At 48.7% G+C, this 27,801-nt stretch overlaps 1 protein-coding gene across 1 annotated transcript in view; it reads left to right on the forward strand.

The window, feature by feature from the left end:
• The window catches only part of LOC144155678 (uncharacterized), a 237,218-nt gene that overhangs the window by 78,928 nt on the left and 130,489 nt on the right, over positions 1-27,801 (forward strand). Inside the window, exon 2 of the mRNA XM_077687273.1 lies at positions 1,021-1,308. Within this exon, the coding sequence (XP_077543399.1) occupies positions 1,021-1,308 (288 nt within the window). The remainder of the gene's footprint in view (positions 1-1,020; positions 1,309-27,801) is intronic.

The raw sequence follows: 27,801 nt of genomic DNA on the forward strand, positions 1-27,801 counted from the left end.
ATACGCTAATTGCTTGTTTCTAAATGCTTCCCGGGGAGCTCGAACGCATATAGACGTGGCTGCGAAAAAGATTCACGATTAAACGTGTTTGTTAGCGAAAACATCGCAGTCGGCTATGCGACCGCCGCTCTGTTATTCCCTCCACGCTGGGGCGCATGCTTTGGCCGAAAGATGTCATCGAAACAGTGTTTCGCTTTAACGCATTCCAGAAAAGGACGACGCGTGACACGTACCGAATGACACCATCAGATGCGTTGGTAAAATAAGACTTTTATACGCTTTAGAGGGGGTGGAGGGAGTGGCCAGGTGGCGTCAAATGCGTCTTCCTATAATAGAGGTATTTGCGAAGAGCATCGCAGAGACGCTAATAGGACGCTGTAGTCTTCGCAAGACTATTTACATTGAATTCACTCAAGTGTCCCACACAAAGCTGTTGCTATGAGATACTGTGGTGCTAGTGATATCTGCTTTATTTGAAGCGGTGCAAATAAGTGAGCAGTCACGACGAATAGTCTACTGTACACGAATGAATCAATAGTACATGTGTCTTGCATCACTTGCGCAACCCGTGAACTGATATCTTCTGAATTCTCTTTTCGAGTTTGCCTCTGCAATACCTCTTAAAAAGTAATTTAATTCTTAAATAACATCAACTTCAGCTTCTCGCGGTTTCATTATACGCTATGTACGAACTGTCACTATCCCTCTTGGGCGATCTCTCTGGATAACGGGAGGTTCAGTTCTCCGCAAAATCTACCTGAAATGGTTCCTTGTGAGTGGGGAAGTTCAATGACAGAAGGTTTCTCATCCCTTAATTCAGTCCTTGTGTAAGGGCAGCGGGAGAGTTAGTTACTGGGCACTTAGCTTGAAGCTGTCAGAAGCTCATGAAGACAAGCTCCTGATTTGCATGTTGTATTTGATAAAGCAACAGTCGCACGCGTTTCTGCGCTTTCTCGCGCAGCTCGTATCCTGGTATACGTGTGTATTTCAAACGTGGCCTGCCTGCCTCTTCTATCGCAGCTGATGGGCGGCGGCGGCTCGGGCCACTCTCCGTCTCCTGGCACGGCGGCCTGCTGCGAGCCGGCGCGGCCGCTGGTCGGCGAATCCCCCGGCGCGGCGCCGGCTTCGGCGGCCTCCGGTCCCGTGTGTTCGCTGCCGGCGGCCGGCTCGTACGACTCGCGGCTCCTGTCCAGCTATCCGCAGCTGGCCACGCCGCGCTTCTACAACGCTGGCTACGGGGAGCAGGCGGCGGCCGCCGCCGACTACGCCAACTTGGCCGTCGACTCGTCAGCCTTCTATCCGACGCTGGTGAGCCGTCTTGCTAGTCAATCATTGGGCTACGCGCCTAAGTTTCGGGCCTTGTTTGCTTGGAGACGTGTTTAGGAATACCTCAACCGCTCGATGCTTCACCGTTGCCTGGTGGTGACCAAGAAAAGTGTGAGATTTGAAAAAAGAAAATCGCGATGAACTCGCACTAATAAAGGATAGTGGAGGCAAGACAGAACTGCTTTCATGGCTTGTTAGGGTATGCGTAAAAGTTTTCCCTTCTGGAAAAAAGCTAGATATATAGCGCTTTTAATAGCCATACATACGCGTATAGTCAGCAGAATGCATGTAACATACGAATCCGGGCTCTTAAATAGTCCCCACATATTTATCGTTTGTTTTGCTCAAGAAAACGGCCACCGAGAACCGCTAAAGCTCAGAGTGAGCCAGCGTCTTTTCACAGCGAAGCCGCTTATGGCCAAGATGCGGGATTTCATGGCGTCCGCGCCGTAAAAGGCAATGAGGGAAAATGAGCTGACAAAGACTAAGCTTACACCGATAAGGGCTACGGTTTTCATATTTTGATACGGTTTATATTACCCCTAAAAATGTCTCCGCAGCAATGCGTTTTGTTTAGAAATGAATCCGACTTTAAGAAGATCGGTGTAAGCTTGGCCTCTGTAAGCTGGCTTCCCGCATTGGTATCGCACAGTGAAGCCTACTCTTGATGAAAAATGCGTTGCGAACGGGGTCGTAACACTGACGCCAGTGTAGTCGTCGACGGCGTTCCGATAATAACGCCGCTGCCAACGAGCGTAACCGCGAGACGACACGTAAACGACAAGCCAGAACCCACGACGTATATCGTGAGTCAGAGAATGCTGGAAAGCGCTTAAGCGCTTTTGGCGCTAATGTGGTAATTCCAGTTACTTCAAGGGTGCATAATCCAGGTTTCAAAAAGACTTTCTAGATCGTCATTTCGGCTCGAGCTGAAACTTTTGCGGCATTATGGTTCGATGACTCACCTGATCGCAGTCACGAACGTCCGGCACACACTGGCTGGGAAGCAGCGCGTTGACATCCCCTAACGCGGGCAGCTTCGCAGGACAACCACCTTCACAGGGTAAAATGGCCGGTATATAGTTCGTTTTTCCTGCTACGCGAAGTCGCTCCTCCGATCTGGAGCCTGCGCGCTGGCGCTCAACCGCTGACGTCAGGCTCCTCCACTGGGCCACTGTCCAGGCGTGGCTCCGTAGACTTCGCCCACACCACAGTCTTCGCCCCCCACGAGAAAAAGGTCGGGTGGGTTCGAGCCTCCTGTGCTGACGCACAAAAGATGCAGACTGGTCTCCGTACGCTTTAAGGCAGTAATGAGGTTCTCCTTCACCACAATGCCCTCTATCAACCAATTTATGCAGGCAAGAGCGAAATTTCGGCGATTGCCGATGTCGAGCATACGGTTTAACTCAAAAGTTAAGCCTGCGCTGTGGTATCATGCAATGTAAACGCGACGATCTGTGCTGCGAACTGTCGCCGCACTGTTAACATTTTTTGAGTCAAATGGTACACATATTGCCGTCGTTCGCCTTGTTTTCTTAATTGGCAGAATGGATTTTTAAGTTGGGCGCATAGAGAAAAGGCCGAACCAGGGATTTGTTTCGATCTAGTGTAGCCTATTATCGCACAGGGATTGCAGTTTCCCTACTCTCCTAAATAAAATTCCGTTGGTTGCCTTCACCACACTACACCGTGCAATTGCCATGCGGGAGCGTTTTGGCTAAACACACTTACGGGGGTCTTGAAGAATGCGAGTGGGGGAGGTGCCGCGAAATAACCTCACGACAGTTAGCACTTCCGCTCTCTGTGGAGGTAGAGTAATAAATTATTTTAGGCACTTATTCAGTAATGCAACTGAACAATATTCTAATTACTTCAGAACCTACCCACATGCAGTGGAATCTAAAAATATTTGGTTAGAAAAGGTGAGTGTTTGTTCAGTGATGTCCCCGCGAAAAACAGAAGTACGTGTGCACGCCGAAAAACTTGCACAATCGTTTCCCTCGTTAGTGCGAGAGGCCGGGTCAGGGAACAAAATCCACTCATAAAGACAACGCTGCCGGGGGCCGAAACGCTGAATCTGCCCCCCAAGTCGGCAACTTCCAATTCCGTTTTCTTAACTCTTCCGCATAATTTTGCATTCCCCGCTTGTGTCCCTCACCACCGCCTCTGCTGAAGCGGATGGGCGGTGGTGCAAAGCAGCGCAAAGCTGCTGGATATCGCGGTGCTGCCCTCATACGCGGAAAGCGCCGGTTTGTGCTATCTGCAGCCGCAGATTCACGGCGTCCAGTTCAGGGCTATTCGTAGATTTCTGGTAGCGTAGCGGCTGAGAGGTACGCCGATTGCACGCGCATTGCGGGCCGCATCGGCCCGTTTCTACCCAGCGAGGGTGCGGACTCACGAAACGAGGGGAAATATTTACGTCGGAATGAATACTAAAGCGATATGCCGTGCGAAGCCGTGTTCCTTCTGTGCGCAGTCGTCCGGCCTCATTTCCCTTGTGCTGCTGCTTCACCGCTCCATGCTCGCACGGATATAGGCAACTCTTGGGCATGCATGCCAACTCGACCGCTGAATTTAAGAAAGGCCCGGATATATCGCAGTCCAACCTTTATGAAGCCAGATGGTGACGTCAACGGGCGCTTCACAACCCACGTATATAGCACAATATATCGGTGCGTTTTCGGCCGTACCATACCAAGAAAGTCACCAAGCAGGCTAGCTCCTTGTGTGCGACGTCGTTACCCCCCAAAAATGTGTTCTTGTACAGACTTAACTACCAGCCTTCCCGTAAGCATCAAAGAGTTTTTAGTATTCCGTTTTTTTCTTGTTTTTGCTTGATGAATTCCTCTATCTAAGCTCACTCGCTTTGAAAATGTGATTATTTTTATGGTGAGTTAAAGACATGCGGCATAAATGTGTAGGTATCCTATGAAATCACGTAATTTCTTGTGGGTAGCAAAGCAAATTTCAAGCATTTTCATTACTTTTCAAAAGTACTCGGATTGCATTTTTATCAACTTCTCAGGAGTACCTGGTAGCCAACAACAGCATCTAAATATTTTCGAATAGTAATTTTGCCCTTTAAGCTTTTCTAGCCAGTAAGACGTGGAGCAGAGCGCCAGTGTATTAGTTTTATACCGCTGTCGCGCGGGAACTTGGGGCGCTAATAAAAGTAAGCGCACATTTCTTTTCAAGCAGGCTTTACGCGCGGCGTTGATATACCGTCCATTTCAATTTGCTTACTGAAGAGGAGTTGCCGTCCGACGCATCCAGCGGCACCAACTATGCACGCGGCACTAAATGCAGTTGATAATTTTTTTTTCTTTTAGATATAAGCAGGTCAGCGTTACCTTGTCTCGAAATTAAGGGCCCAGCAAAGCAGTGCTAGCATTGACTAATAACGCGAATTTTACTAAAAAGTGCTAAAAAAACTGATTGTTCGTTTGCAGACGGTGGGACTGGGTTTAATTAAAGCAATGTTTTGCCACTTTCCTCAATAAAACCATAGCACTATATTTGGGGGCCATGTTTAGTTCCTTCTTTTAATTGAAGGAACACTTTTTTTCTACTTCTCATACGTAGCATTTGTTGGCTAGTGACCTAGGCTTTTCCGGAGTTCGGACCACATTTTCATCCGCGCTTTTCATTCTGCAGGGTTTTTTTTTGCATACCATAAAACCAACAGCGCCATCCATGTGTCTGTGATAACAGCGGCAATAGACAATAACTACACGAGAATAATTTTTTTATTCTAACACAAAAAGAGTACGTTGTTTTTTGAGCCACGAAGGGGTCTGCTTGAGAACAAGGGGCTGTGCCCAAGGACATGGGTTCGATGGTTTCCCGGCCACGGCGCCGCTTTTCTGATGGAGGCGAAAAGCGAAAACGCCCGTGTGTTCGAGATTTCGGCGCACCTTAAAGATCCCCAGGTGGTCAAAATTAATCCGGAGTCCTCCACTACGGCGCGCCTCATCGCCTGTGTAGGGTCGGCGCGTTAAACCTCATAATGAATCAGATCAATCAACAAGAAATCAACTACCCCCCAGTCTAAAATCACAACAGGAATACCGCAAAAACCTAACAGGAATTCCTGTCGTACAACAGAAAACTTTGTTGTGACAACAGAAGTCCTGTTGCTACGACAAACCCATCTGTTACGACACACATTTCTGTCGTAACGACGAAGTCCATCTTCTCAACGACAAACATTCCTGCAGTTACAACAGAACTGCCATTTTGCGCTACTCTTCACAATGGGCAATAACAATGAAGACATGTGCAACTACTGATGGAACATTAGGATCACGACAAGACACGAATCAGGCACGACGGAACATGAAAATCAGGAGAGGAATACGAATCACGACAGAACACCAGAATCCCGACAAGACAAGACTACGACAAGACGACAGTACGACACGCGAAAATACGACAAAACTCGAGAAATTTTTCCTGTCGTCTTTTTCGACTGGGCCCTCTGTCGAAACGACAACAACGGGGGAGCGTGAAGCTTTCCAAAATCAAGTGCAACATTAAACGAACCAACCCACAAGCGAGCGTGCCGTATTATTTATTCATGATAATTAGTATGGTATTAACGTGATCACACCGATACGACATTCCATGGCTGTCTAATTTTTCACGCCCGTGCGCCCCTCTCCAAATCCAAACTGCTTCGACCGCGTCGGAATGGAACAATCGGATAGACGTCTTCTTCATAAACGAGAGGGACCCAGGTTCAATTCTGAAAACGGGAAGCGTTTTTTATTCATTTTACCGACAATCATCATCATCGTCAGAGAAAGTTGGCTTTCCTTCATTGACTTTTGGGGTGGACTACAGACGACACGAGTGAGAAGCTGAAAGCTTCATTTTAACACTCGCCACAGGACGTGGCTTGTGTGCCGGGGCAATTACACCGAAACAATCGAACGCAAGTAACTAAACGCCAAAATATCCATCCAGCCTGAAATGGGGGCAATGTCCACCTCCAAGGCTAACTAGGTTTTATAGTTCATGGAAAGGTTAGCTGGTCTGCATTAGAGATTAGCAAAAATTGGTTGAGTCTTAGAGACAAAAAAAGTAGCGAAGAGGTGGTTACATGGCCGTCACAACCATCGCATAATCAAAAAGAAAATTCGAGTCTTGGTGTAAAGAGAGGGAAAGAGAAAAGCCTCTAGTAGTTTAAAAAGTATAAACAGCTGCAGCTCAATTACTTACGCCAGTGAGATGGCGTTTGCGGCCACCCCAATATAAACGGAAGGCTTGAGCCATCGTCATCATCGCAAGAATCACGAATCTATTACCAAATACGGGTGCATACGGGCGTCACAACCTGAAGCGGAGTTTCGTAACTGGTAGGTATTGAGTAACTGTGCTTGCTACGTAATATTGCGAACGGGATTGAATTGTGCTGGGAGGCTTGACGAATCCTTTTATCGAGGACGCAAGTGGAATTATCGCTACCTCTTTCGTGATGTGCGCAATACATTTTATCCTGTGACAGAATACCTGTCGCTCAAAAGGGGCTACGACAGGCCGCGTCAACCGGCTCGCGGCGCTAGAAAATCACTGTACGGGCGCTCTGGCAGGATTCCCACGATCGCTGCACGCACGGCTCGGAGGAGGTGCCAGCGTGAGCAAATAAAGCGTCTTCCGGCTTCGTAGAGTAGTACGCACCGGAGCGCGGCCTTCAATGAAAACTCGGAGAAGGGGGAAGGGAGCGGCGGCGGCGGCGTCGGTCAAAGAGCGGGGCTCTCGTGCGGCCGTATACCTTAATCCGCGTCGTATTAGCGTCCGCGCCACCAGAACAAAAAAGCTGGGCGGCTCAGGGCGGCCGCAATTAGTCGAGACACAGTCCTGCCTCAAAGGCCGGCCTTTACTGCCGCTCGGTTCGTCCTGGGCTCGGCCGCAAAACACTTGCGCTCCGGGGAACCCGAGCGCGCGCGTACATCCTGTTGCGCAAAGTGTCTGGTCCTCGTTAAACGCGCTCGTAAAAAGTCGTTGCACTCGCGAGCGGCGACGATGATCGGCGGGATTGGCCTGCAGCTCCTTGGGCACCCCCGCAGGTGAGTCGCCGCTCACCGGGTCACCAGATGCGCACGCGTTTCGGGCCCCAGGGATCAGCGCGCCCGGCCGCCGGTCAATGAGCACCGGCCGCGGCTTACGAGACAACGCGAACGCCCTTAACGCGCGCCCCGCCGTACAGCGCTATTTCGTGGGGCTTAGCCGCCGCCGGCGGCCACCACATCTCGCGGTTCGGCTCGCTCGCTCGCCCGTAACGAGCCGAACGATTAACAGCGAGGGAAGAAGAAAAGCGAAGGAACCGGTGAAGAGCTGGAAGATTTTACACCCCTTCGTGGGGAACAAGTAGGTGCGGGCACATTTTGCATTTTGTCCCTTAAGGGCGTTCGCGAAACACGGTTGCCTTGAGATGGGAAATGCAGTCGAGATTGTGCACAAATTGCAGGATTAAAGACAAGTACCGATTTCGCCACGCTAGTATTGAAGTGCAAGACATGAAAGGGTACTACTCCATAAGGTTGTTAAATTGAATTTGAGTTGTTTTAGATAACCTCAAATCGCAACCTCGAATCGCACGCTCGACATCGCCATTCGGCGAAATTTCATTGCTGGCCGCATAGCTTTGTCAATCAAGAGCATAGTGGTGCAGCTCAACTACAGGAGTGTCTTAGAGCATATACGGCCTTGTTGTTCGCCGATTCGGCTCCCTTAAACCGGATTTACAAAGCTTGAGTTCCACGGCGCCCTAATGATTATGATTGTTATGATAACTTCAGCTATCATTATTATAGGGGTGATTGTTCAGTAGGCTTTATGTTTGAAATCCTACAAATTGCACTGATTGCTTACTCTATATACTTTACACTGTGGAGCCACGGGTTCAGCGGAACTATAAGAGCGACGTAAAACACAATATTTTATTAACGCATGAAGCTTTTCACTCACTCATTCACTAACGCATTAAAATTTGTACCTCAAAAATTCACTTTAATGAATAAGCTACGTAAAAGGTACTACAATTATACGAATTGCAGTTCTGGAATATTTGAACCAGCACACAAAGCACAGCCAGGGAAATTCTTCGGAACCATTTTTCACGTGTTTGTAGAATCTTTAAAAAGGCGTTCACCCAGAAGAGCTCTAGAGGCCTCCTCTCTCTGTGAAAATGGGAGCAAAGAAGTGTTGCTGGCCACAGAGACCAATAATCCGGCATAATTAAATGACGGAAACCAGGGCCTAAGCTAGCTGGCACGAATAAATAACATTGAAACCAGTCTTTTGCTGGTAACTGTCAAATCTGGTCAAGTAAATGTCCCTCAGCTTACACCTTTCTATCGTGGAGTGATACAGCCGCGTCACTCTACTTCTCATCTCTAATTGAGGCGCACAACAGGTTCAAGGGCAGCTCTGATTGTGAACCGTTTGCATAGAAATGGTAACATATAACGTACTGCGGAACGATCTCGGCAAATGCCTACATGACACGTGAAACTTTGCAGGTAGTTGAAAGAACTGAGAGAATTCAGCATAAAAGGCACCGTACATGTAAACTCGTTGTAACACATCACCTTGCGACATTAGGCTGCGTGCTACTGTGGTCCGACCCCCTCGTCTTTCATTTTTTGGTTACTCACTATGAAGTTACCTCCCAACTTGTGGCGTGGATCGGAGCAAGGATTAACCATTTGTGGGTTGCTGGGAATGCTTTTTAGGTGCACAGATGTAAAAAAGATTCGCGATCATAGAAAATTCACGGGTTGAGCATGTGCACCTCCCGCCTCCGCACAAACACACCCACACGCATGCACACACACAACGCGACACGTAAATTCTGCCCTAACCCATGTGTCCTCGTCCATATGATCTTCGGGTGCGCGCATAACTCCGCCCTCCCACCTTTATCCACTACCCTTTCCCTCCCTGAGCTGTGGGAGAAGCTGACGACCAGCGCCGGCTTAGATTCCCAGCAACTCCTGGTGTCCAGGGCTGAGACGCTACAGTCATCCCATGGTCTCCTGGAATGAGTGCCCACTCCCACCCACATCACCAGCTCAAAATAAAGTATTTCAACAACAACGCACACTCACTCTCTCTCTGTCGCCACCACCCAAGGCCAAGCCTGAAGGTGACGGAGTAGCTATGAATCTTTGTAATGTAATTGCGTAAATTATTTATTACTTGCCTCTCAAATTCCCGTGATAAGTAATACACTACATTACTTATTTACCTGCTCGGAAAAGCAATTCATTACATTACCACTTACCGCAAAAAAGTAACTAAATTACCAGTTTCATTGTAGTAGTGTCATTGTTGCCATGCATGCCGTTTAGTAACAGCATGCATTCTACGCAATAGGAAAAGAGGCAGAAGGAGGCAGAGGTCTATAAGAGGAGGGTTGAGGAAAGAAAACTGTGGGGCAAAAATCGGCCTGAAGCAAGGTAACCATTGCGAGAATCGTTACTAGAAGAGGCCTGCAGTCAACTGCCAATGGCTGGCGATGATAACTCTCTTACGAGGTCGTCATTTTCAACGTATAACCCGACTTTTCCGGGTACTTGCCCACATCCGCCCAAAGGTGGTTTTTTAGAAATCGCGTTCTGAATTTTTTTATGAACGAAAATATCCATGTCCCCAAAATGGGACTGTAGTTTGAAACAAAAATCTCCAGAAAAAAAGGTAAAATGTGCTTTATACACATGGCTCCGCAGTGATCATTAATCGAGACCGAAAATGTCACCGCGGTTTGGCTATTACAGAACAATTTTATCTGGTGACGGCCTACGAAAACTTGCTGGGAATCAAGTTTCGCCAGTGTATGCTTGAAGAGAACGGCAGCAACGACACTATAGGCTTCAGAGCAAATTAAAACTCGACTTTACGCCAATGCACAGCGATGTACCCAATTAATTTATTGCAATTTGGAGCGGCCCGGAGTCGTCTTATCACGAAGGTGTAACCTTACGATGGTGTGTAAAAGGCTTCCTAGTCCGAAATAAAGTTCGAAAATCTCGTTTTCAGGCTGTTGGCGGCGAGTTCTCTGGCCAGCGTTACCTCTGTTAATTTTTGCGTCTGAAATTGTATTGAATAGGGCTGATTATTGTTTTCTTGTTCACTAACACGAAGCCGAAATTTTTGAAAGATGTAAACAAAACCCCGATTAATCTCCTGTTAGTAACTTCCAAAGTAGCACACGAAGTTTACCTCGCTATTTAAGAAGTTATAAAACCAAGAAAGATGGACCGTACGTATAAATTCCGAGCATTGTTGTTGGATTTTTAAATTCACGGGTCTCGAATAAGTTCCTCGTTGTTCTCTGGCACGTAAACGTGCACGCTAAAAGAGAAGTGGAATACCAGCTAGTCCAAACTGAAGCCCTTTCTAAATGCAGTGGTGATATCTCCACACCAAGGTTAAGTGGTTCCTCTGAGAATTGCTTAAGGAATTGTTCTGACTCTGTCGGTAGTCGAAGCAGTTTTTCGAATTGAGATGACACCCTAATAACAAACAAAAATACTGATACCGTGGTTACGGCGCATACAGCCAATGGCCAAGAAATTCCTCGCCCCAAAATACCCACATTTGAGATTCTCACGCAGAGCTTGAGAGCCATTTTTAGTGGAACCTCGTTCAGTAGCAAAATCAGCAAAGTATCGCCGTGGCGACACCCGATGAGTTTAGCTAATGGTTACTGGGCGTGCTTATTTACGGTCTCTATTTGTGACTATTTGTGATGGTTAGTACGGAAGCAGCCGTGGTGGTCTATTATTTACAAAATCAAAGGTTGCTGAGATATTCTCTAAAAAATGTTCGGCCCTTACAGCACGTGGAGACACTGGCGGATCCAGAGGGGGGGTCCGGCAGTCGTGACCTCCCCTCTCTTATTTTTTGAATTTCTACTCCCAAGACGATGACCCTTCAAGTCGTAAAAAAGCCTAGTTGATTTTTTTTTATTTTCTTGTATTTCTGGTTTTCCGAAATTTCGGTGAATAAAAAGGATACTATCCTGCTCCTTCTCATCATCACCATCATCACCATCAAAGATAGAAGCTGACCCCCCCCCCCGCTCAGAAACAACCTGGATGCACCCCTTCGTGGAGATGAATCCAGCTTAAGCTGAAAAAGGGGGAGAGTGGACGACACGGTGTGTATTTTAACGTTTACCACGCGGGTATACTAAAGTGTTTCTAACTGTGTTACGCAATTATGAGTCACTTGATACGCCTCTTCACGCCGAGCGATGAAGACGCGGACACGTTTGGTTTGGGTTCATCACAATGTTTATTCAAATGCCGCATATGCAGCTTCGCAAAACCACCATCAATGGACGGGTGTAGGGTCCGCCCGACGTTGACGCTTGCGCTGGGGGCGGCGGCGGCGGGCGGACTCCTCCCGGCGCTGTTCGCGGCGCGGTTCTTCGTACGCGACGTTCCCTCTCCCCGGGCTCCCTCAAACTTTGCGCGTGCGCACTCACCGCAGGCTGCGCTACGTCACACCCACGCTGCAAAATAACCAGAGCTTTCCTTTCCTCTTGCTCCATCACACTTGGCACGTGTGGACTCCAAAACCTTTCAAGAGGGTGTTGGCACTCCATGCCGACGCTGGGGAGTCTATGTACGTCACCAACACGCTTCGCTGCAAAAGATTTTCGTAACAGAGTTGTAACCATGCTCTATCTTCTAATAGTGGCTCGAAGTCTCTGGGCTTTGTGCATATGGGAACAAGACTGTTCATGGGGTGACTGTCAAATAATAATAAAAAAATAGATGGAAGGTCCATTAGTGGATCTTTAAGAATGCATGAGCACCTCTTCTCCCTTTCGACTTGAGGCTCGGCTCGACGCGCACTCCTAGCTCCGGCTTTAGAAGAATCCCGCAAAGCAGCATTTCTCGCACGCCCTTCGCACACCATGCCAGCTTGCTTTTCGTTCTGACCGTCTGATTGGTCCGTTTACTCGCTCTAGCAGCGGCATATGCTGCCTGTCGCTGCTTTCGGCGTTTCTTCGCGGGCATGCCTATTGTACCCTCTTTTGTGGCGTTGCACTCGCTTTACACTCCGTTTTACGGTGGGACGCCGGATGGCGGGGTACTTCAAAGGTGTAAGGCGGCGAGCAGCCGTCAGAGCCGTTGCTTCTGGAGCAACAGGCCGGCATGATGATGATGGTGGTGCTTAGTGGCTTCCCTTTTGTAACGGGGTGGCGTTGCACAGCGGCCTTAGTCGCAACGCCACTGTACAATCACCTCGCCGAAAAATACAAACAAAATAAATAAAAGATAATGTCAAAATAAAAAGAAAATACTTTTACGAAATTTTTGTGCTAGTTTGACTTCGTTGTTCGCATGTCTTCCCAGATTGTTCTCTGCTCTTTTCCCACCAACATTCTAACCTTCTTTTACTAACCTCTACTGCTCTCCAGTTCACTTTTCCGCTAACCTTAAAGGCAGTTGCGCGAACGCAGCGCCACCACTACCAGCTCGGCGTGACGTCTCCTTTCTCGGCACGTGCTCTCTCGTTCTTTGTTCTTCTGTCGCTCTGTGTCTGCTTGTCGCTGGCGCAAATTTTACTGACCTGGGTAATCTATTGCGCAAACACTATTAACTTTTTTAGATGCGACGCATCTCATTCACCCGCCTTGTCCATGCATGCATGCATCCCTCCATCCATCCGGCGTCGTCGTTGTCCGCGCCAGCTGCGCATGCGCTCTCCGCCGCTCTCACCGCAGCGTTATCTGCGGCCCGCTCCTCGTAATGCCAGCTGTGCGTCGGCACGCGCTAGCGCTCGGTTAACGCATGCGCATGCGCTGCTCTCTCTCATTCTTCTCACCGTTATGCGGAGGTATACAACGCGGTACCTGCGCCGCTCCGCTCCGTCGTTCCAGCGCCGGTGCTCCGATGTCCAACGCTGCTTTGAATGGAGACTAACAAGCCTGCTATCGCGATGGTCGGCGCAACCGCAACAAGCACCGGTCAGCCCAATAACATAACTGCTGGCACCACCGACGATGAGGCTGCAAAGCGACGTGCACGGGATGCGGGAACCCCGTAGTAGACGGAAATGCATCGTACGCGTTCATGGCACGTTTCACGCGATGGGAGAATCAACCCAACGGAAACGCCGAGGGAAACCCACGATGCATCGCATCTACACAGGGTTCCCGCGAGGGGAGGTGGGCGTAATTTTTTTCTTTGAGATCTTCCTTACTGCGTCAAAGCAATATCCGTGGGCTCGTCTTGTATGCCGTCAGTTGCGGAACAGTAGAATCACCGAGTCGCATACGGGGCTGCTTACGTTGGCTGGTCCTCCATGGCAGCAACTCCGGGCACGAATTCAAGCTTCACTTTTCTCTCGACAGGCGGTGACTGTGTGCGAAGGTGGTAAATATGTGCATTGCCATTGGAAACACATGTAAATGAGCCTAATAGCCCAGAAACCACGAGGACAGCTGAATATTTTCCATACCTTAGATACGACCCTGCTCCGTTTCCAATAGGGACCAACTTCGCGTCATATGTGGCATTGCCATCAAATATTTTCGAATAATCAAATATCAGAGTTCATACTGTGAGGTCATACAGAGTTGAGTTATACTGGCGTTTACGGTTGTGCTATGCAGATTTCAATTCCGCAATCCATCTTATGGAAAAGTGCCCTTGATGTAGTCTATGCATGCCATTTCTCCAGGGTGTTAGAGAGAGAGAATAACTTTAATGGAGACCAGCGATGTTAGCCGAGCCGTCGGGCTGGCTTGCTACGCTAGATGAGAGCAGAAAAACAAAAAGAAAAAAAGAAAAAAATATGAAAACGAGAAGATGTCATTTGATGCGCCCAAAATTTTCAATCACAAAACTCTGTCCAGTTCTGTGCGCCGAAGAAACTCCACGAGAGCTTTATTGCTCGTGTAGCCTACCCGACCAAGGACCCAAAACAGCCCCAAACTCAAGTCACGCACCAAGCTGCCTGCACAAAGTAATATGAGTTCCTGTCTGTGCACGGTGTACTTTGGACACACGCATACAAAATCAGGAATGTCTTCTCGTGAGTCACACGTGGAAGAAAGAGGTGAGGATGCCTGCTGGATTTTTTACAGGTAATGTACCGTGTAGGCCACATTCAAGCGTAGCCTATGCAGAATGGCTTCCTCACGCTTGCTGAGTCCAGGTATTCTGTGGAGCTTAAGTATCTGCAATCACAGCTTACTGTTATACGCAAGCGCTTATATTTCCCCTTTTCTACAACAGGTTCCTCTAACTTGTTTAAGTCTTGTGAAATTTAGAGAAGTTTAGCGAAGCATAAGTTCAGTGGGCACATTACCAAGGATCTATCGACAAGCGGCGACATCCGGAGACAGTGAAACTCGACAACGCTGCAAGAGTCAGCGCCTCTGGAAGCGACAAACCGCGCGGTTGCGGTTATTGTGGGCCGCTGTAAAGAACTCAGGCAGGTCGTAACCAGGGCGGAGGCCCTTGTTCGAGTCGTGGCTCGGGACGGGGTCTCGGCGGCCGTCACTCGACGTCAGCAGAGACGCGCTAAGGAGTGCCGCCAGCATAGCGCGCTGATGCCCGGCAAATGGCAGTGCGACGTATTCTTTCGGCGCCAGGGAAGAGGAGAGGAGAGATTGTAGAAGACAAAAAAAAAGTTGAGCAAAAAAAAGCGGTTCTCTCTCGGCAGCACGTCCACAAACACATCGCGGCCGTAAACAGACGCCGATCCGCTGACAACAAACCTTACAGCGGCGGGCGTTTTGTTTGCTTTGCGGCGGTTTCTCGCTTGTCGGCTTTCCGATTAAGCGCGCTTTCGCGGCGCTCGGCCGCGAGGGGCCCCCTGGCAACCCCCAGCAGGCGGAGGGGCGCCGCGTGTTTTATGCGCCGAGTTGCTCGCTCGCGCGCCCGGAGCCTGCAGGGAGCAGCGAGCTGTCATTGAGCGCAACCTGGCACGCAGCGGGCGTCTTTTCCCAGCGCCGAGACACGTCTTCCCCCTTCGGGCGCGTTGCTAAACTCAGTGCCGCCGTGACATCTGACATGGCTTGAAACAATCCGTCTGCTGCCTGTTCTTTCTGTCATTGAACCTCCCCACTCGGCGCTCTCTTTTCTTGTTTCTCGGTCAGCGTCGCCTCGCATCAGTGTCAGGTGTCATTGCTTTCGTTTTGTGCATCCCGTAAATGAAGTCGGAGGAGCATTGCGAGCTGCTCGCCAACTCGTTCCGGATCCGGCGGTGTTGATTGACAGCGACCCTTGTCTTTTTCCTTTCCGGGCCACTCGCGTGGTCAGGACTCGCGGAATGACACGCGCAGTCCGCTCGCGCGTCTATTTTCGCCCCGGCCTGCTAGCGCGGCGCAGTGGCCGCGCCGCCGTTCGGGGATTCCTGCCCGCATCCGGGCCCCGATGAGCGCGTCGCGGAAAGGGCGCAAACTTTGCCGCCAACAGCTTGCGGGGCCGTTAATTGGATAATGGACTTGTCTCGTTGGGACCATCTCTGTACACCTTCGCCGATTCCCGAAAAGTGCAGAGCCGGCAATGATCCTTGAGCTGGCTAGACATATGGTGACGGCTCCCAATGTCTACTAGAGCACCTCACTTGCGCGACCTCCAAAAATTAAGCCACTTTACTTGATATAAGGTGTAGTAAACCACGCAGTGCTTGGAGGCCCGGACAACGGAACTGCGACTCGCTGAGAAAGTGCCCGTAGCACCGCTTTCTATGGTACCATTAACGTGAGTGCTTCTGATTCAATCGCCCCTGATTTTAAAGAGGGAATGATACACGAAAAGCGCTTTTGTTCTTCTAGATGACAGGGCGATAAGGCGACCCGCGCAATTAGGTCTACGTCTGGATACCAAATACCTCGATAAAAGCTCACTTTCAGCCAGTTTCGTGTGGTAGGAACCCACTTTGGTTTTCATTATTTGGTTTTATTTTTTTAGGTGGTGGGGTGGTGGGGGAGGGCTCCAGATCGTTACTAATGTACATCCGTGCGGCAGCTGCGAAGAAAGTTTCGAAATAGCAAGCAAAAGTGGCACTTAATCTCGAAGGCCTGCCATAGAATTACTGGTTTGTAACAAGCTACAGCTATAAAATTGCAATAAGTTTAACTTTTTCTCTAACGAGTAAGGTAATACCTTCTCTCTCCTCTGCTCGCCCGTTGATATTTGGCGTGCGCAGGAAAGAAACAACCTGGGTTATCATATGCGAGTAAGCATATGAAGAGTATTCTCGGGATGCGCCGGGATGTGCGAGATACGTTTGTCTCGCTTGTTTGATCCTCGTACGAACGCCGCTTCCTCGGCTAGCCGCGCTAAAGGATCGAGTGGGTACCCCGTAGCCGAAAACCCGGAAGACGCGGTCTCTGATGCAGGTAATTTGCGGTGCGCGCTCAACTGACCCTTCAGAAAAGCTTTCGCACTCGGCTGGCAAATTCTTCTTCCCCTCACGCGCGTAACCAGCGACGAATTCCGAGAAGCACGGGTACACGGGCGATACGCAAGTGCTCGCTCAATTTGCTCACCCGAATGTATCGCTATCCGAGTGCTTGTAATGGCCCCGCATCGCTCGCGCTGCCGGGCAGAAGTGTCCGAGCGGAGCTGCAGTGCGCTCCTCGGCAGCGGAGCGAGCGGAGGGCGCGATGTCATCGTCTCCTCGTTAAAGGCCTCCTTGGCGGCGGCGCCGCAGCGCTGCTGCCGCCTGCTGACTTTATAAACAGACTACAGGAAGGCTTGATTTATTACGACAAGGTCCGCAAGTGGAGGAAAGCATGCTCGCTCTCGCGGCGTGAGAACCGACCTGACATCTGTAGAGGGGGCGATATATCATCACAATAACGCTGTGCAAATGAACGCGCGCGCGCGCCCGCGCGTGCACCGCCGCGCAATTGCGCGCTCTGTGGGCTCCGGCTGCGCTGCGGGGACACGCGCGCCCAGCGAGTCGACCACTCGCAGCAATCATCGAACGGGGTGCTTTCAGGCGTAATGAAGACATGCGTAAGTAAATAGCAATCTCGGGGCGCGTCTCCGTGCACGTTGGCGGCGTCAAGTCGCGGAGGCCCCCTGGTTATGTAAGCGCTCGGCCACTCGTTCGTTGCCAGCGCCCGCCGACCAAATGATGATCGATGGGATGACTGGCCCGCGCCCGCTGCGCGCCGGCCCGTCGAGACGACGACCAATTAAAGCTGCGGCGGCCGCTACGTGGCTTCGTTTTTGCCCCACTGCGCCTCCGGTCGCGGATGAAACGGCCTCGGCAATCTCGGACGGCCGGGACGGAAGCCGCGCGAGGCTCAGCTCGTGCAGCGCTTTCGTCCCGCTGTCCTGGCATTCCTCCCGGCGTTTGCTCGCTGCACGTGTGTGTCCCTATCGTTTTCATCGTAGCATCAACTTTTTCGTGGACACACGTCCAGTCGCACACGTCGATGAACGACTCGAAACGAGCTTGTCAAACGTCTTCGCGGTGCGCATTCAACGACTAGTGTCCGCTCTGCAGTAATCGATCGACGCTATCAGGAAGCCCAGCTTTGAATCCGGAATTGGTTAGTTTTGCATAGAGATTGGAGTGTACGCAAAATGGACAGAAATTAGCGGCGCTTAATTAGTGGTCCCGGGTCAGGAAATTCGTTTTCGCGAACCCTATACTAAATTTTGTCGTTCCTGTTAAGCCGGCCTATGGGTAATTTTAGTGGACCTATTTTCATGTTTACATGCTTGCTTGCGACATTTCACGATTACTAGAGGGCTCCGCGGCTAAATACCGCGCATCAGAGGAAAGTCTTAAGCCCGTTTGCCGGTGTTATTGCGGTTGCAGTAATAGCTTGTTTATTTGCACGTCGTTAATGTTAAGTTCGAAATGATTTCAACTGACTGCCTCGATCCGATGGTGAGTTCATAGGGGCCTATAGACGTGACAGAAGGCGCGATATTTTGGACAAAAAATTATCATCTGCCAATAATCCCAGCTGATCATTACGGGGCATTGGTGTGTTTGGATGACCGTCTACAATTCGACATATCATCAATTTTTACACAATACTTAGATAATTTGTTCTATTAAAACACCGATAACCTGTTACAGCCACTAAATGAGCCAATCTAGTCACACAGCTAATGTAGATCTTTACTGTGCAAGGATAGCCTTGAGTGGGTCACGTAGATGGCGTAAGAACCTTAAATACGCGTAAAGAACTCTATCACTAAAGCCCTAATTGGAGAAAAAGCGGCATTTCCAACGTCAAGGAGAATCATCCCCTACCAACAACCTCTGGCTATTTGCGTAACGTCATTGACGTCACGTTTCAAGCGACAACCTATTTAAGTATGGCGGAGCTCGCTTGACAACCGCAGCTGCAGTTGCTGGGGACACCCAGCTGACCCAAGCTCCAAAAGCGAGAGTTGCCTTTTGTGCTAGGAATGCACTGTGGTGGTTAAAGAATATCGAAGGTGCCTAGTCGTCCTGATCCTTTGCGTCATGTATGGCCTGCTAAAACTGTGGTTTCAAGTTGGGAGGAAATAGCGGCGGGCGGTTTATTTTTGTCACATCGCGACTGATCACGAGCCGAAAACACCACGGCGGCAGCAGCTATTGCTGGTGTGATTGTTGCGAGTGAATTGTGCCGGTGTTGCACGCGCGGTCTGTCGTAGAAACATTTCCTCCACAACAGCAACGTTGACAACAGCAGTTAGAAAGCGTAAGGTCAAAGATCACCTCTGGTGTACGGTACAAACAGTATTTATTTATTTATTTATTTATTTATTTATTTATTTATTTATTTATTTATTTATTTATTTATTTATTTATTTATTTATTTATTTATTTATTTATTTATTTATTTATTTATTTATTTATTTATTTATTTATTTATTTATTTATTTATTTATTTATTTATTTATTTATTTATTTATTTATTTATTTATTTATTTATTTATTTATTTATTTATTTATTTATTTATTTATTTATTTATTTATTTATTTATTTATTTATTACAATACTTTTAAGTCCCCTAGGGCGTTTCAGAGAGGCGTGTTCAACACAATTAAGCAATATTTGATACAGCCGTCTTGAGGCGTGAGGGATGAAGAATGCTTGCGATTGAGGCGGGCAGGTGGTTTCATTTCGACGCAGTCTTCGGCCCGAAATAATTGAAACACAAATTTGTGCGGCATGATGACACTTCAACTTTAAATTTGTGGTCAATGCGCGAGGAAACATATGAAGGGACTTAGAAAAGGTCACGCTGAGTGTCAGAGTGAGTAAAGTACGTTTTATGAAAAAGGCACAAACGAGCGATTTTTCTTCTTGCTGCAAGGTCCAGAAAGTTTAGATGCATTTTAATTGGAGATACATTTGATGTACGGGAGTGATTTCACACAATAAACCGGGCAACACGGCTATGAATCGATTCAACGGAAGTATAGGAAGAAATGTTGAATGAGGTTCCGAAATAGATGGGGCGTATTTGCTTTACAGACTATGCAACCATGGCCATGTTGGTGTGTAATATTTATATGGGTACGAGGTGTAAAAAACAAAAAGACCACAAAAAATTTCTAGCTACAAATAAATGTCGCGGCTGCTCTAACGGCACAGAAAGCTGCCTGTGGAGTAATGTTTAGGCCATTTCAAAAGGTGAAATAGCTTTTTATTGGAGCTGCAACACAAGGTATGTGATGCACTAACACCATCTTAAACCACCGCGTCAAATGCGGAGCGAACGCGTGAAGGCGACCTATATATTATTAAAGCTAGCATGCATTGCGGCTCGTATTCTCGCTCTCTGACATCTGTTGTGACACTTTGGAGTAGAACGCATATGAATTGTGCGCCAGCATTCAAGAAGAAAAAATACAGACGAGAGCTGGACTAATGGACGTTCGAGCTAGGGTTTCTCGGCACATGCAGAAACGTGGGACACTGTACCAGTGCAATAACAACAGGTGCGACCCTTTGTTCAGCGTCCACTTATTAACAATGTAAAAAAAGTTGCCTTTGTAGGGACGCCGTAGGCGTCAGTAGGTGTTGGGACCCATGTATAGGTTGTTGGGCAGAGAACACGCTGCCACGTGTCGTATGCTGATTCCTGCCGAATCGTGACCCCGTGGCCAGTGAATTCCAAATGTGAATCAGGTACGGTGCCCTTGCTGCAATCAGCCAGTACCTCGCCGGCATTCCTCGCAAGGACCCGCCGCGGTGGCTCAGTGGCTAAGGCGTTGCGCTGCTGAGCACGAGGTCGCGGGTTCGATTCCTGGCCGCGGCGGCCGCTTTTCTGATGGAGGCGAAAAGCAAAAACGCCCGTGTGTACGAGATTTCGGCGCACGATAAAGATCCCCAGGTGGTCAAAATTAATCCGGAGCCCTCCACTACGGCGCGCCTCATCGCCTGCGTTGCGTCGGCGCGTTAAACCCCGCAATCAATCAAATCAATTCCTCGCAAGGAAAGGTCTTTGCCCTACAGGGCATGAGACTGGTAAGGAGGCTTTCGATTGGAGCACGCGAGCTCCCGCGCACTCAATGCTCTTTTTGCTGTAGAACACTTGTTCCGTACACCGTTTCCAGAGTTATCAATCCAGAAGCCTTGAACCAATGTAACGGTAGTTAAGCGGCCTGGTGATTTAAAGAAAGAACAGAGAGCGAAGTTTAAATTTGCAGCTCCTTTTTGTGCATCACAGTCGAAAACGATCCTTTGGTTTAGCTTCGCCACAATGCACTCGATTGACTTATTCCTCACGCCAGTCGCAACTGATAGAAGCGCTCAGGTTTCCTCTGATTTTTTTTTTCTCACTGTAAGTATCCTGGAACCTATTTTTGCAATGTTGTTTATAACGTGCGAGTGTGCTTTAAGTTTCACGTATATTTAACGGCTGGTACGCTTTAAGGCTGCTATCGCTGCGTCTATATTCCTGTATGGGCGCTCTACAAAAGACCAAGTATCTGGCCCGTATACGGGCCAGAAACTTGGTCTCTCGCAAATGAGAACGTGGACTTGCTCTCTTTCCACGAAAAGACAGAAGTCAGCTACTCTAATATTTCGGAGAGATCTCATGCAGCTCATGTGTTTTTCAATACATGAACAACGCGCAGCATTCCGCGCTAATTCCGCGTACGATTTGCTTTTCGTGCGTGGCGGCTTCGTCAAATAGCTGTTCAAAACAAAGGTGCTCTTCCACAGGTTTGTACGGCCGATAGAGCCACTACGAAGGGGAATTAAAACATGCCGTTTTTGCAGACGACTTGCGTACTCTTTTTAGTTCGTAAAAGTTAGAAATAACACAAATGAAAAATGAAACTACTTTCAGTTTTCTGGGAAAAATAAACAAATTCTATAACCTTTGTTTGAAGGCACATGGAAGGTTTGCTTCGGGAATTTTTCCAGCAAAATGCAACGAGAGAAGGGATGGAACATGATCAGAATATAACTCCATGGAATGCGGGCGCGTGTAATATTTGTTGCATTTGTTTTGCGAAATTTCTTTTTTTTTTAAACTAGTGTAAACTGTGGGGACGGCGGTAGACGGCAATTTAAGAAATCGTTGACAACGATGTTTCCAAAAATGACATTAGGTCGTTCTAACGTTTGTTGTTATTCTTTAGTCTATAGGCGCCGGCGGCAACTGGGTTCAGAAAAACTACTTACAAATATATTTTTTAATGAATGAAGCAGGCTGCAACTGAATAATTTCTCTGAAACTGTGGCCTTGCAGCAAGGGCTTCCGAAGGACCTTGTTCTTTTGCAATATAAGGATTTCCTATTGGCGTTTCGCGTACGGACTGGCTACATCCGCATCATTTTTTTTTTAATTTTCACAGCCATTGTGGGAAACAACGATGCGGTTTTCTAAATATCATAGAAAGCTTGGTGTTTTATAACAAGACGGCAACGGAGGCATGCTATAGCGTATCAAAGAGATTGAGACATATCTCAGAGTTGACAACAACCAGCAGCCCTGAGCAATCCTATCAAGCGTCAGCTCGGGTTGTCTGAACCTGTATGAACGGCTGCAATTACGGCTTCGGGTGCTGGAAGTTGCGACCCCCGTGGCGTCGACCGATTGAAGGTCAATTTCTTGAACGAATGCTTTGCGCATATGAGATTTCGTACCTTGTTGTACACGCAGGGACAGCGTGATGAACAACGCTTTGTGTAGTAAAGGCAGACGCAGAAAGTTTTTAGACAGAGTATCCAGGTTACATATTCTTCCCAGTATATTTTAGCCGCATTAGGATCGCCTTCTGCAACATTGGGCTGACATACTGACGGTTTCTGCCTCAAGTCTATACACACTGTTACTGTTAAGGCGCAGGGGGTGCATGCTAACACCTTCAACTGATGCTTTTTCGGAGACCAAGAATGCGAATGCATCAATGATAACGCCGAGGTCGTGACACTGCAGGGGCGCCGGGGAACTGCTTGTTTGATTACGTAGGGGCTCATATCTCCGTATTCTGTTGCCGCAGTTTTTTTAATACGTCTATTTCATTTTGCGCCGTTTCTTTGTGAACCGGTGTGAGGCTTCAATGCAGCGACGGGGCTGCAAAACGCGGATGTGGTTACATTTTTCGATGCTTTCCGCCCAAAGTCATGTCTATTGCGACTGCCATCAATTCTATGCAGCTCCTTCCTCTCACAATGCTGCCATTCGCGGACCGCACACTTTCGCCGCTGTTTTAGAGACCCTGTTTAGAGACGCTATTTTAGTAGACGCGCACGGGGTTGTATACATCGAGGAGCGCAATGTAGACCTCTTGGAGGGGTGGTAATATGGCCACTTTGTGCAATCAACTCTCGTGAAAAAAGCGACACTGCGTCTTGACGAGAGTGCGGAGGGGATTGAACGGGGGAGTGTGTGCCATTGCACTCTGCTTAGTTTTTCCTCGTAGAAGAATGCTTCCGTAATGATTCCAGCGTTGGGAAGCTAATAGATCGGAATAATACAAACTCCGACGGATTTTAACTCGAGTAGCATTAGTGAGCAGTTCTCTCACCGCTGCTACGTCCTCCTGTGATGTTCTTGGTCTGGCATCTCTAACAGGCGCGATCTCCGTCTTTGAAGTCACTTGTGCGCGTGTGTGTGTGTGGCTTGAATAGATAGTTCTACAACCTATTCGAGCACGATCAAACGAGTGTGTTTCGATTGATTGTAGGGTTTAACGCGCCGACGCAACTCAGGCGATGAGGCGCGCCGTAGTGGAGGGCTCCGGATTAATTTTGACCACCTGGGGATCTTTAACGTGCGCCGAAATCTCGTGCACACGCGCATTTTTTGCTTTTCGCCTCCATCAGAAAAGTGGCCGCTGCGGCCGAGAATCGAACACGCGTCCTCGTGCTCAGCAGCGCAACGCCTTAGCCATTGAGCACCGCGGCGGGTCAGACGAGTGTGTTTCAAGCTTACTAGCACCGTATTCAGCGGCAGCGACCATAGTGTTCAAGCCCCCGATCGCAGAAGAAAAGGTTTAAAACGGGGTTTCCTCGACAAACCGCCGCAGTGTGGACGCTAACGAGCCGCAAGGCGTACGGTGCGCCCCGAGGAAGTAAACTCGTTCCCCCATTTTGTCGCCTCAGCCAAATGGAGCGGGCGCCTGGTGACGTATGCAAGCGGCGCACCGGTCTCGGAGGAATACCGAGTGTTGGCGCATCAAAAAAATGCAAAAAACAACAACAACAACAAAAAAAAAACGAAGCCGCTTTGGATGGCGTTTTGAGGCCACACCTACTCAGGTGGGGTGGCAGAGATTCCCGGGACTTCCGTCCTCTGTGCGCGACTCCTCCCCCGTTCATTCGCTTGAGGGTGCCCGACGCCCGATCCCGCGAGCGTGTACACTATGCATGACGTTCACGGAAAACGCAGCCACGCCGGCAACGCGCGCCCGTGTGGTCCCGGACGCCCGCTGTCCGCCATAGCGTAAGTGCGCCCTGACCGATGCCACGGTGGCGCTCCATAAATCGTGCTCGCGTTGCGATAAGCGGGGGGGCCCTGCTTTACGATACGCATCTTCGTCGCCGCGCCTCGCCCCGATCGAGCGGATAGAAGCCGCAAACGAGCCCTGCTGCCCCCTCCCCCCCGCGCGCAGAAAGACAAACACGGCCGCCGGCGCCGCTGTGTACTGGAAACCTCGGGACGCTCATTTCGCAATTGTCGTCGGCTGGCTTCGCATACGTTTATTGCAGCGCGAAATTGACGATAGCTTGTCCGCAGTTGGCAAGATTCGATGATGCGGGGTAAAACATTTCGGGACGCTTCGGGATGACGGAACGCTGTTCACTGTGTCTTCCGATATTCACGCGTTTCGATGCTTCGGAATCGAAATAGTGCTTATTTGTTTTTGCTGCTAGAGTTGATTGGCTATTCATCTAGCCCATTCAGCGTGTTCAAAAAACCGCGCGGTTTTACAGTGTAAACCAAGTCATTAATTTAGGTTTTTAGCTTCCCGGTTTGTTTCGCAGAAAGTGAAATCCCAGTTCTGATTTTTTTTTCGTTCTACGCCCCTGATATAAAGTTGCCCCATAACATAAAGAACGCACTGGTTCCTTTTCTGATGTACTGCTCGCGACCATTACACCAGTGCGTGGGTACCGTGCCACTAGAAAGAGTTTGAGAAGACCAAAACCTTAGAATCGTGCCGAGAGAGGAACAACTCAAACCAGATCCCTCAAACTCAATAAGTTTCCTGCACCCCATCATAGCCTCAACCAAGAGGTTGAGTTCCGTTTCGCACACCTAGCACCATTTCGCACCATTTAGCACCATGACATCACCTCAAACTCACGTCAGTCCCACCCCGAACTTGATCATACAGCAACCTTAGGGCACACAAATTAGTTATCCTGATTCGAAGGTTGCTTCGAAGATACTACAAGAATGTAATATTGACGCCACACATACTTTGCATTACGTGCAAACGGCAATAAGCAGACACTACAAACATATGAGGAAACGTTTTTCGCATTCTTTGCTGAGTGTTCTAAAAGGGCTACAGAATTGCGGTACTAGGTGGCGTTTTTGACAAATGAAACCCGAAAGGACAGCTAACTGGTCTAAAGCAAGTCACGTTCGCGGATACAACAGATACAGTTTTGAGTAAATAGTTAACCAAGAATGTCGTCGCTTAATAATACGAACCTTCTGACACAGATTTGTAATGTGCTTTAAAAACTTATTTGATTTAACCATGCAAAATAGCAATAGCATGATGGCGGAATAGTTTCCAAACCTAAACGTGTTATTTTTTTACCTCAATTTAACCTGAGCTCGAACCTCAAATTCTCTTAACTTTAAGCTTCTCGGCTGAGGTTGAGGTTAAAACCCCCACCACCTCACTCGCTTAGCAGCTAGCAGCGTGTAACCCCGATCCTCAGGAGGTAGAGTTGTGGCCAGTGTGAGGCTGAAGTCGGCGTCTTGGGGTCGGGCACCTCTGACTGAGAGCTTACGTCAGACAACGTGTTGTCTCTGCAGCTGAGCTAAATATTTACGTTCCTTCCAATGAGCTCTTTTGTCCTCTGGAGCTTTTACGCTTCAGTTTGGCGTTCGGCAACAATGCCGCGCTGTCTGTTCTGTCTACTTTTAAAGCCATCCACTCTCGTTACCCACTGTTCATAAGTTCCACAGAAGAATACAGGTCTTGTCTCTGTACCATTCAATGAATGGCTCAATTGAACTCCTTTCTTCCCAACGACAACACCGTGACTTCAATGGGCCCCACATATCAACGTCAACGGAAGGAAAGCCAAGCCACAAGGTATGCTGGTATGTTTTCAGAGGTCCCTACTGGAAAACACTTATGTATTGGCTTCACCCGCCGCGGTGGCTCAGTGGCTAAGGCGTTGCGCTGCTGAGCACGAGGACGCGGGTTCGATTCCCGGCCGCGTTGGCGGCTTTTCTGATGGAGGCGAAAGGAGAAAACTCCCATGTGTGCGAGATTTCGGCGCACGCTAAAGATCCCCAGGTGGTCAAAATTAATCCGGAGCCCTCCACTACGGCGCGCCTCATCGCCTGCGTTGCGTCGGTGCGTTAAACCCTACAGTCAATAGAGAATTTTAGCTAACCGTTTTCGACGGTCGGCTCTGGTATCGGCGGCACGCTCAGCGAAACCGGAGCCAATGCCGTTCGCGGACAAGCGCGCCACGCATGCGCAATGGCGCTCCGGCTTGCTATCGGAGCGGAGCGGACCGTGAAAGACGGTCAGCTAAAACTCGCTAATTATTGTATTCGCTTCCTCTATCGATCCTCAGTAAACATCGAAAAACGGTTGCATGTGTGAAGCGTCATTCGTTTCTCCGATAAGAATATAAGCGTCGCGCAGATGTTATCGCTTTTCGGGCCGTACATGAACATACCACACGTATGGCACCGCTTACTTCGTCGCGTGTTGCCGGAGTCTGTTATTCCGTGGCTGCCACGCCGGTAACCTCACTGTTCAGTGATCTCGGCGCTTAAGTCCGGAGAACATCGGCGTTCACCTGGAAAGGAAGCGTTTTTTTTTTAAAGACGATAGTCTTTCTTGGGCTACTTAAACCCAGAAATTTTGGTCTGTCTGTATGTCTGTATGTCTGTCTGTCCGTCTGTCTGTCTGTGACTCGATTCAGCCACCCGGCCAAAGCAAAACAATGCCTGCGCAATAGTCTTATATAGTCAAAGCTAAATCTACTCGTCTATGTCCGGTGTAATGTTCATACTTGTCAACGTTGTTGAAGAAGAACAAGACATTACGCAAATATGAGACAACGAATCAATACAGAAGTGATATTTGCAGTGTTCTTTTATAAAAAAATCAAACATGCTTGACTTTTGCAAAATTAAATACTTCATCAACTGCAGAAAAATAATTCACTCCGCCGTCGCCTGCTGTCGCCCGCGCCACTACAGCTTCTGGCGCCATTTTAAGAAATCAACCGGCAACAGTTACGCAAGGTTCCACTAGATAGGTTTCACGTTCTGCTTGCAACGCACGTGGAGTAGGGAAACGCGGTTCTATAAACGTTGAAGTAGGGCGCCTCGATTAACGCGCGTCTTCGCCGTACGGCAGCGTTCGCATCGAGACACCCGGTTTGGAGCAGTGGAACGCGGGAAATTTAAAATGATTTAAGCAAACCTTTGGCGTCTTTACCTTGGGAGGAGCGCGACGCAAGAGGAACAACATGAGAGGTGAGGGGGAAAGCGAAGGGAGGCATTTACTTCGCAAAAGCCGATGAAGACTATCGTCTTTTGACGGCATTTGCAACGAAAGGAGCAGATACGCGGCCAATTTTTTTTTTGCGTGCTGTGCCTACAGGAATTTACATGTGCACTTTGTGAAATTCTTCAGGTTTACTAACACATTTTTTTATATTTTTGAATAGCTGTATTATTAAAAAAAAAGTTACTACTTTCTCCCTCATCGCCCCACTCCAATGCTTCCATTTGTATAGCTGGAAAACGGTCGACTACGAAGCGCATTTATGAGTAGGCGGCAATCTTTGGTTACGTTTCTCCCAGTTGGATA

This window comes from Haemaphysalis longicornis, unplaced genomic scaffold (assembly GCF_048455015.1).
Source record: "Haemaphysalis longicornis isolate Haplotype H1 unplaced genomic scaffold, Haemaphysalis longicornis Haplotype H1 scaffold_1, whole genome shotgun sequence".
Classification (NCBI taxonomy): domain Eukaryota; kingdom Metazoa; phylum Arthropoda; class Arachnida; order Ixodida; family Ixodidae; genus Haemaphysalis; species Haemaphysalis longicornis.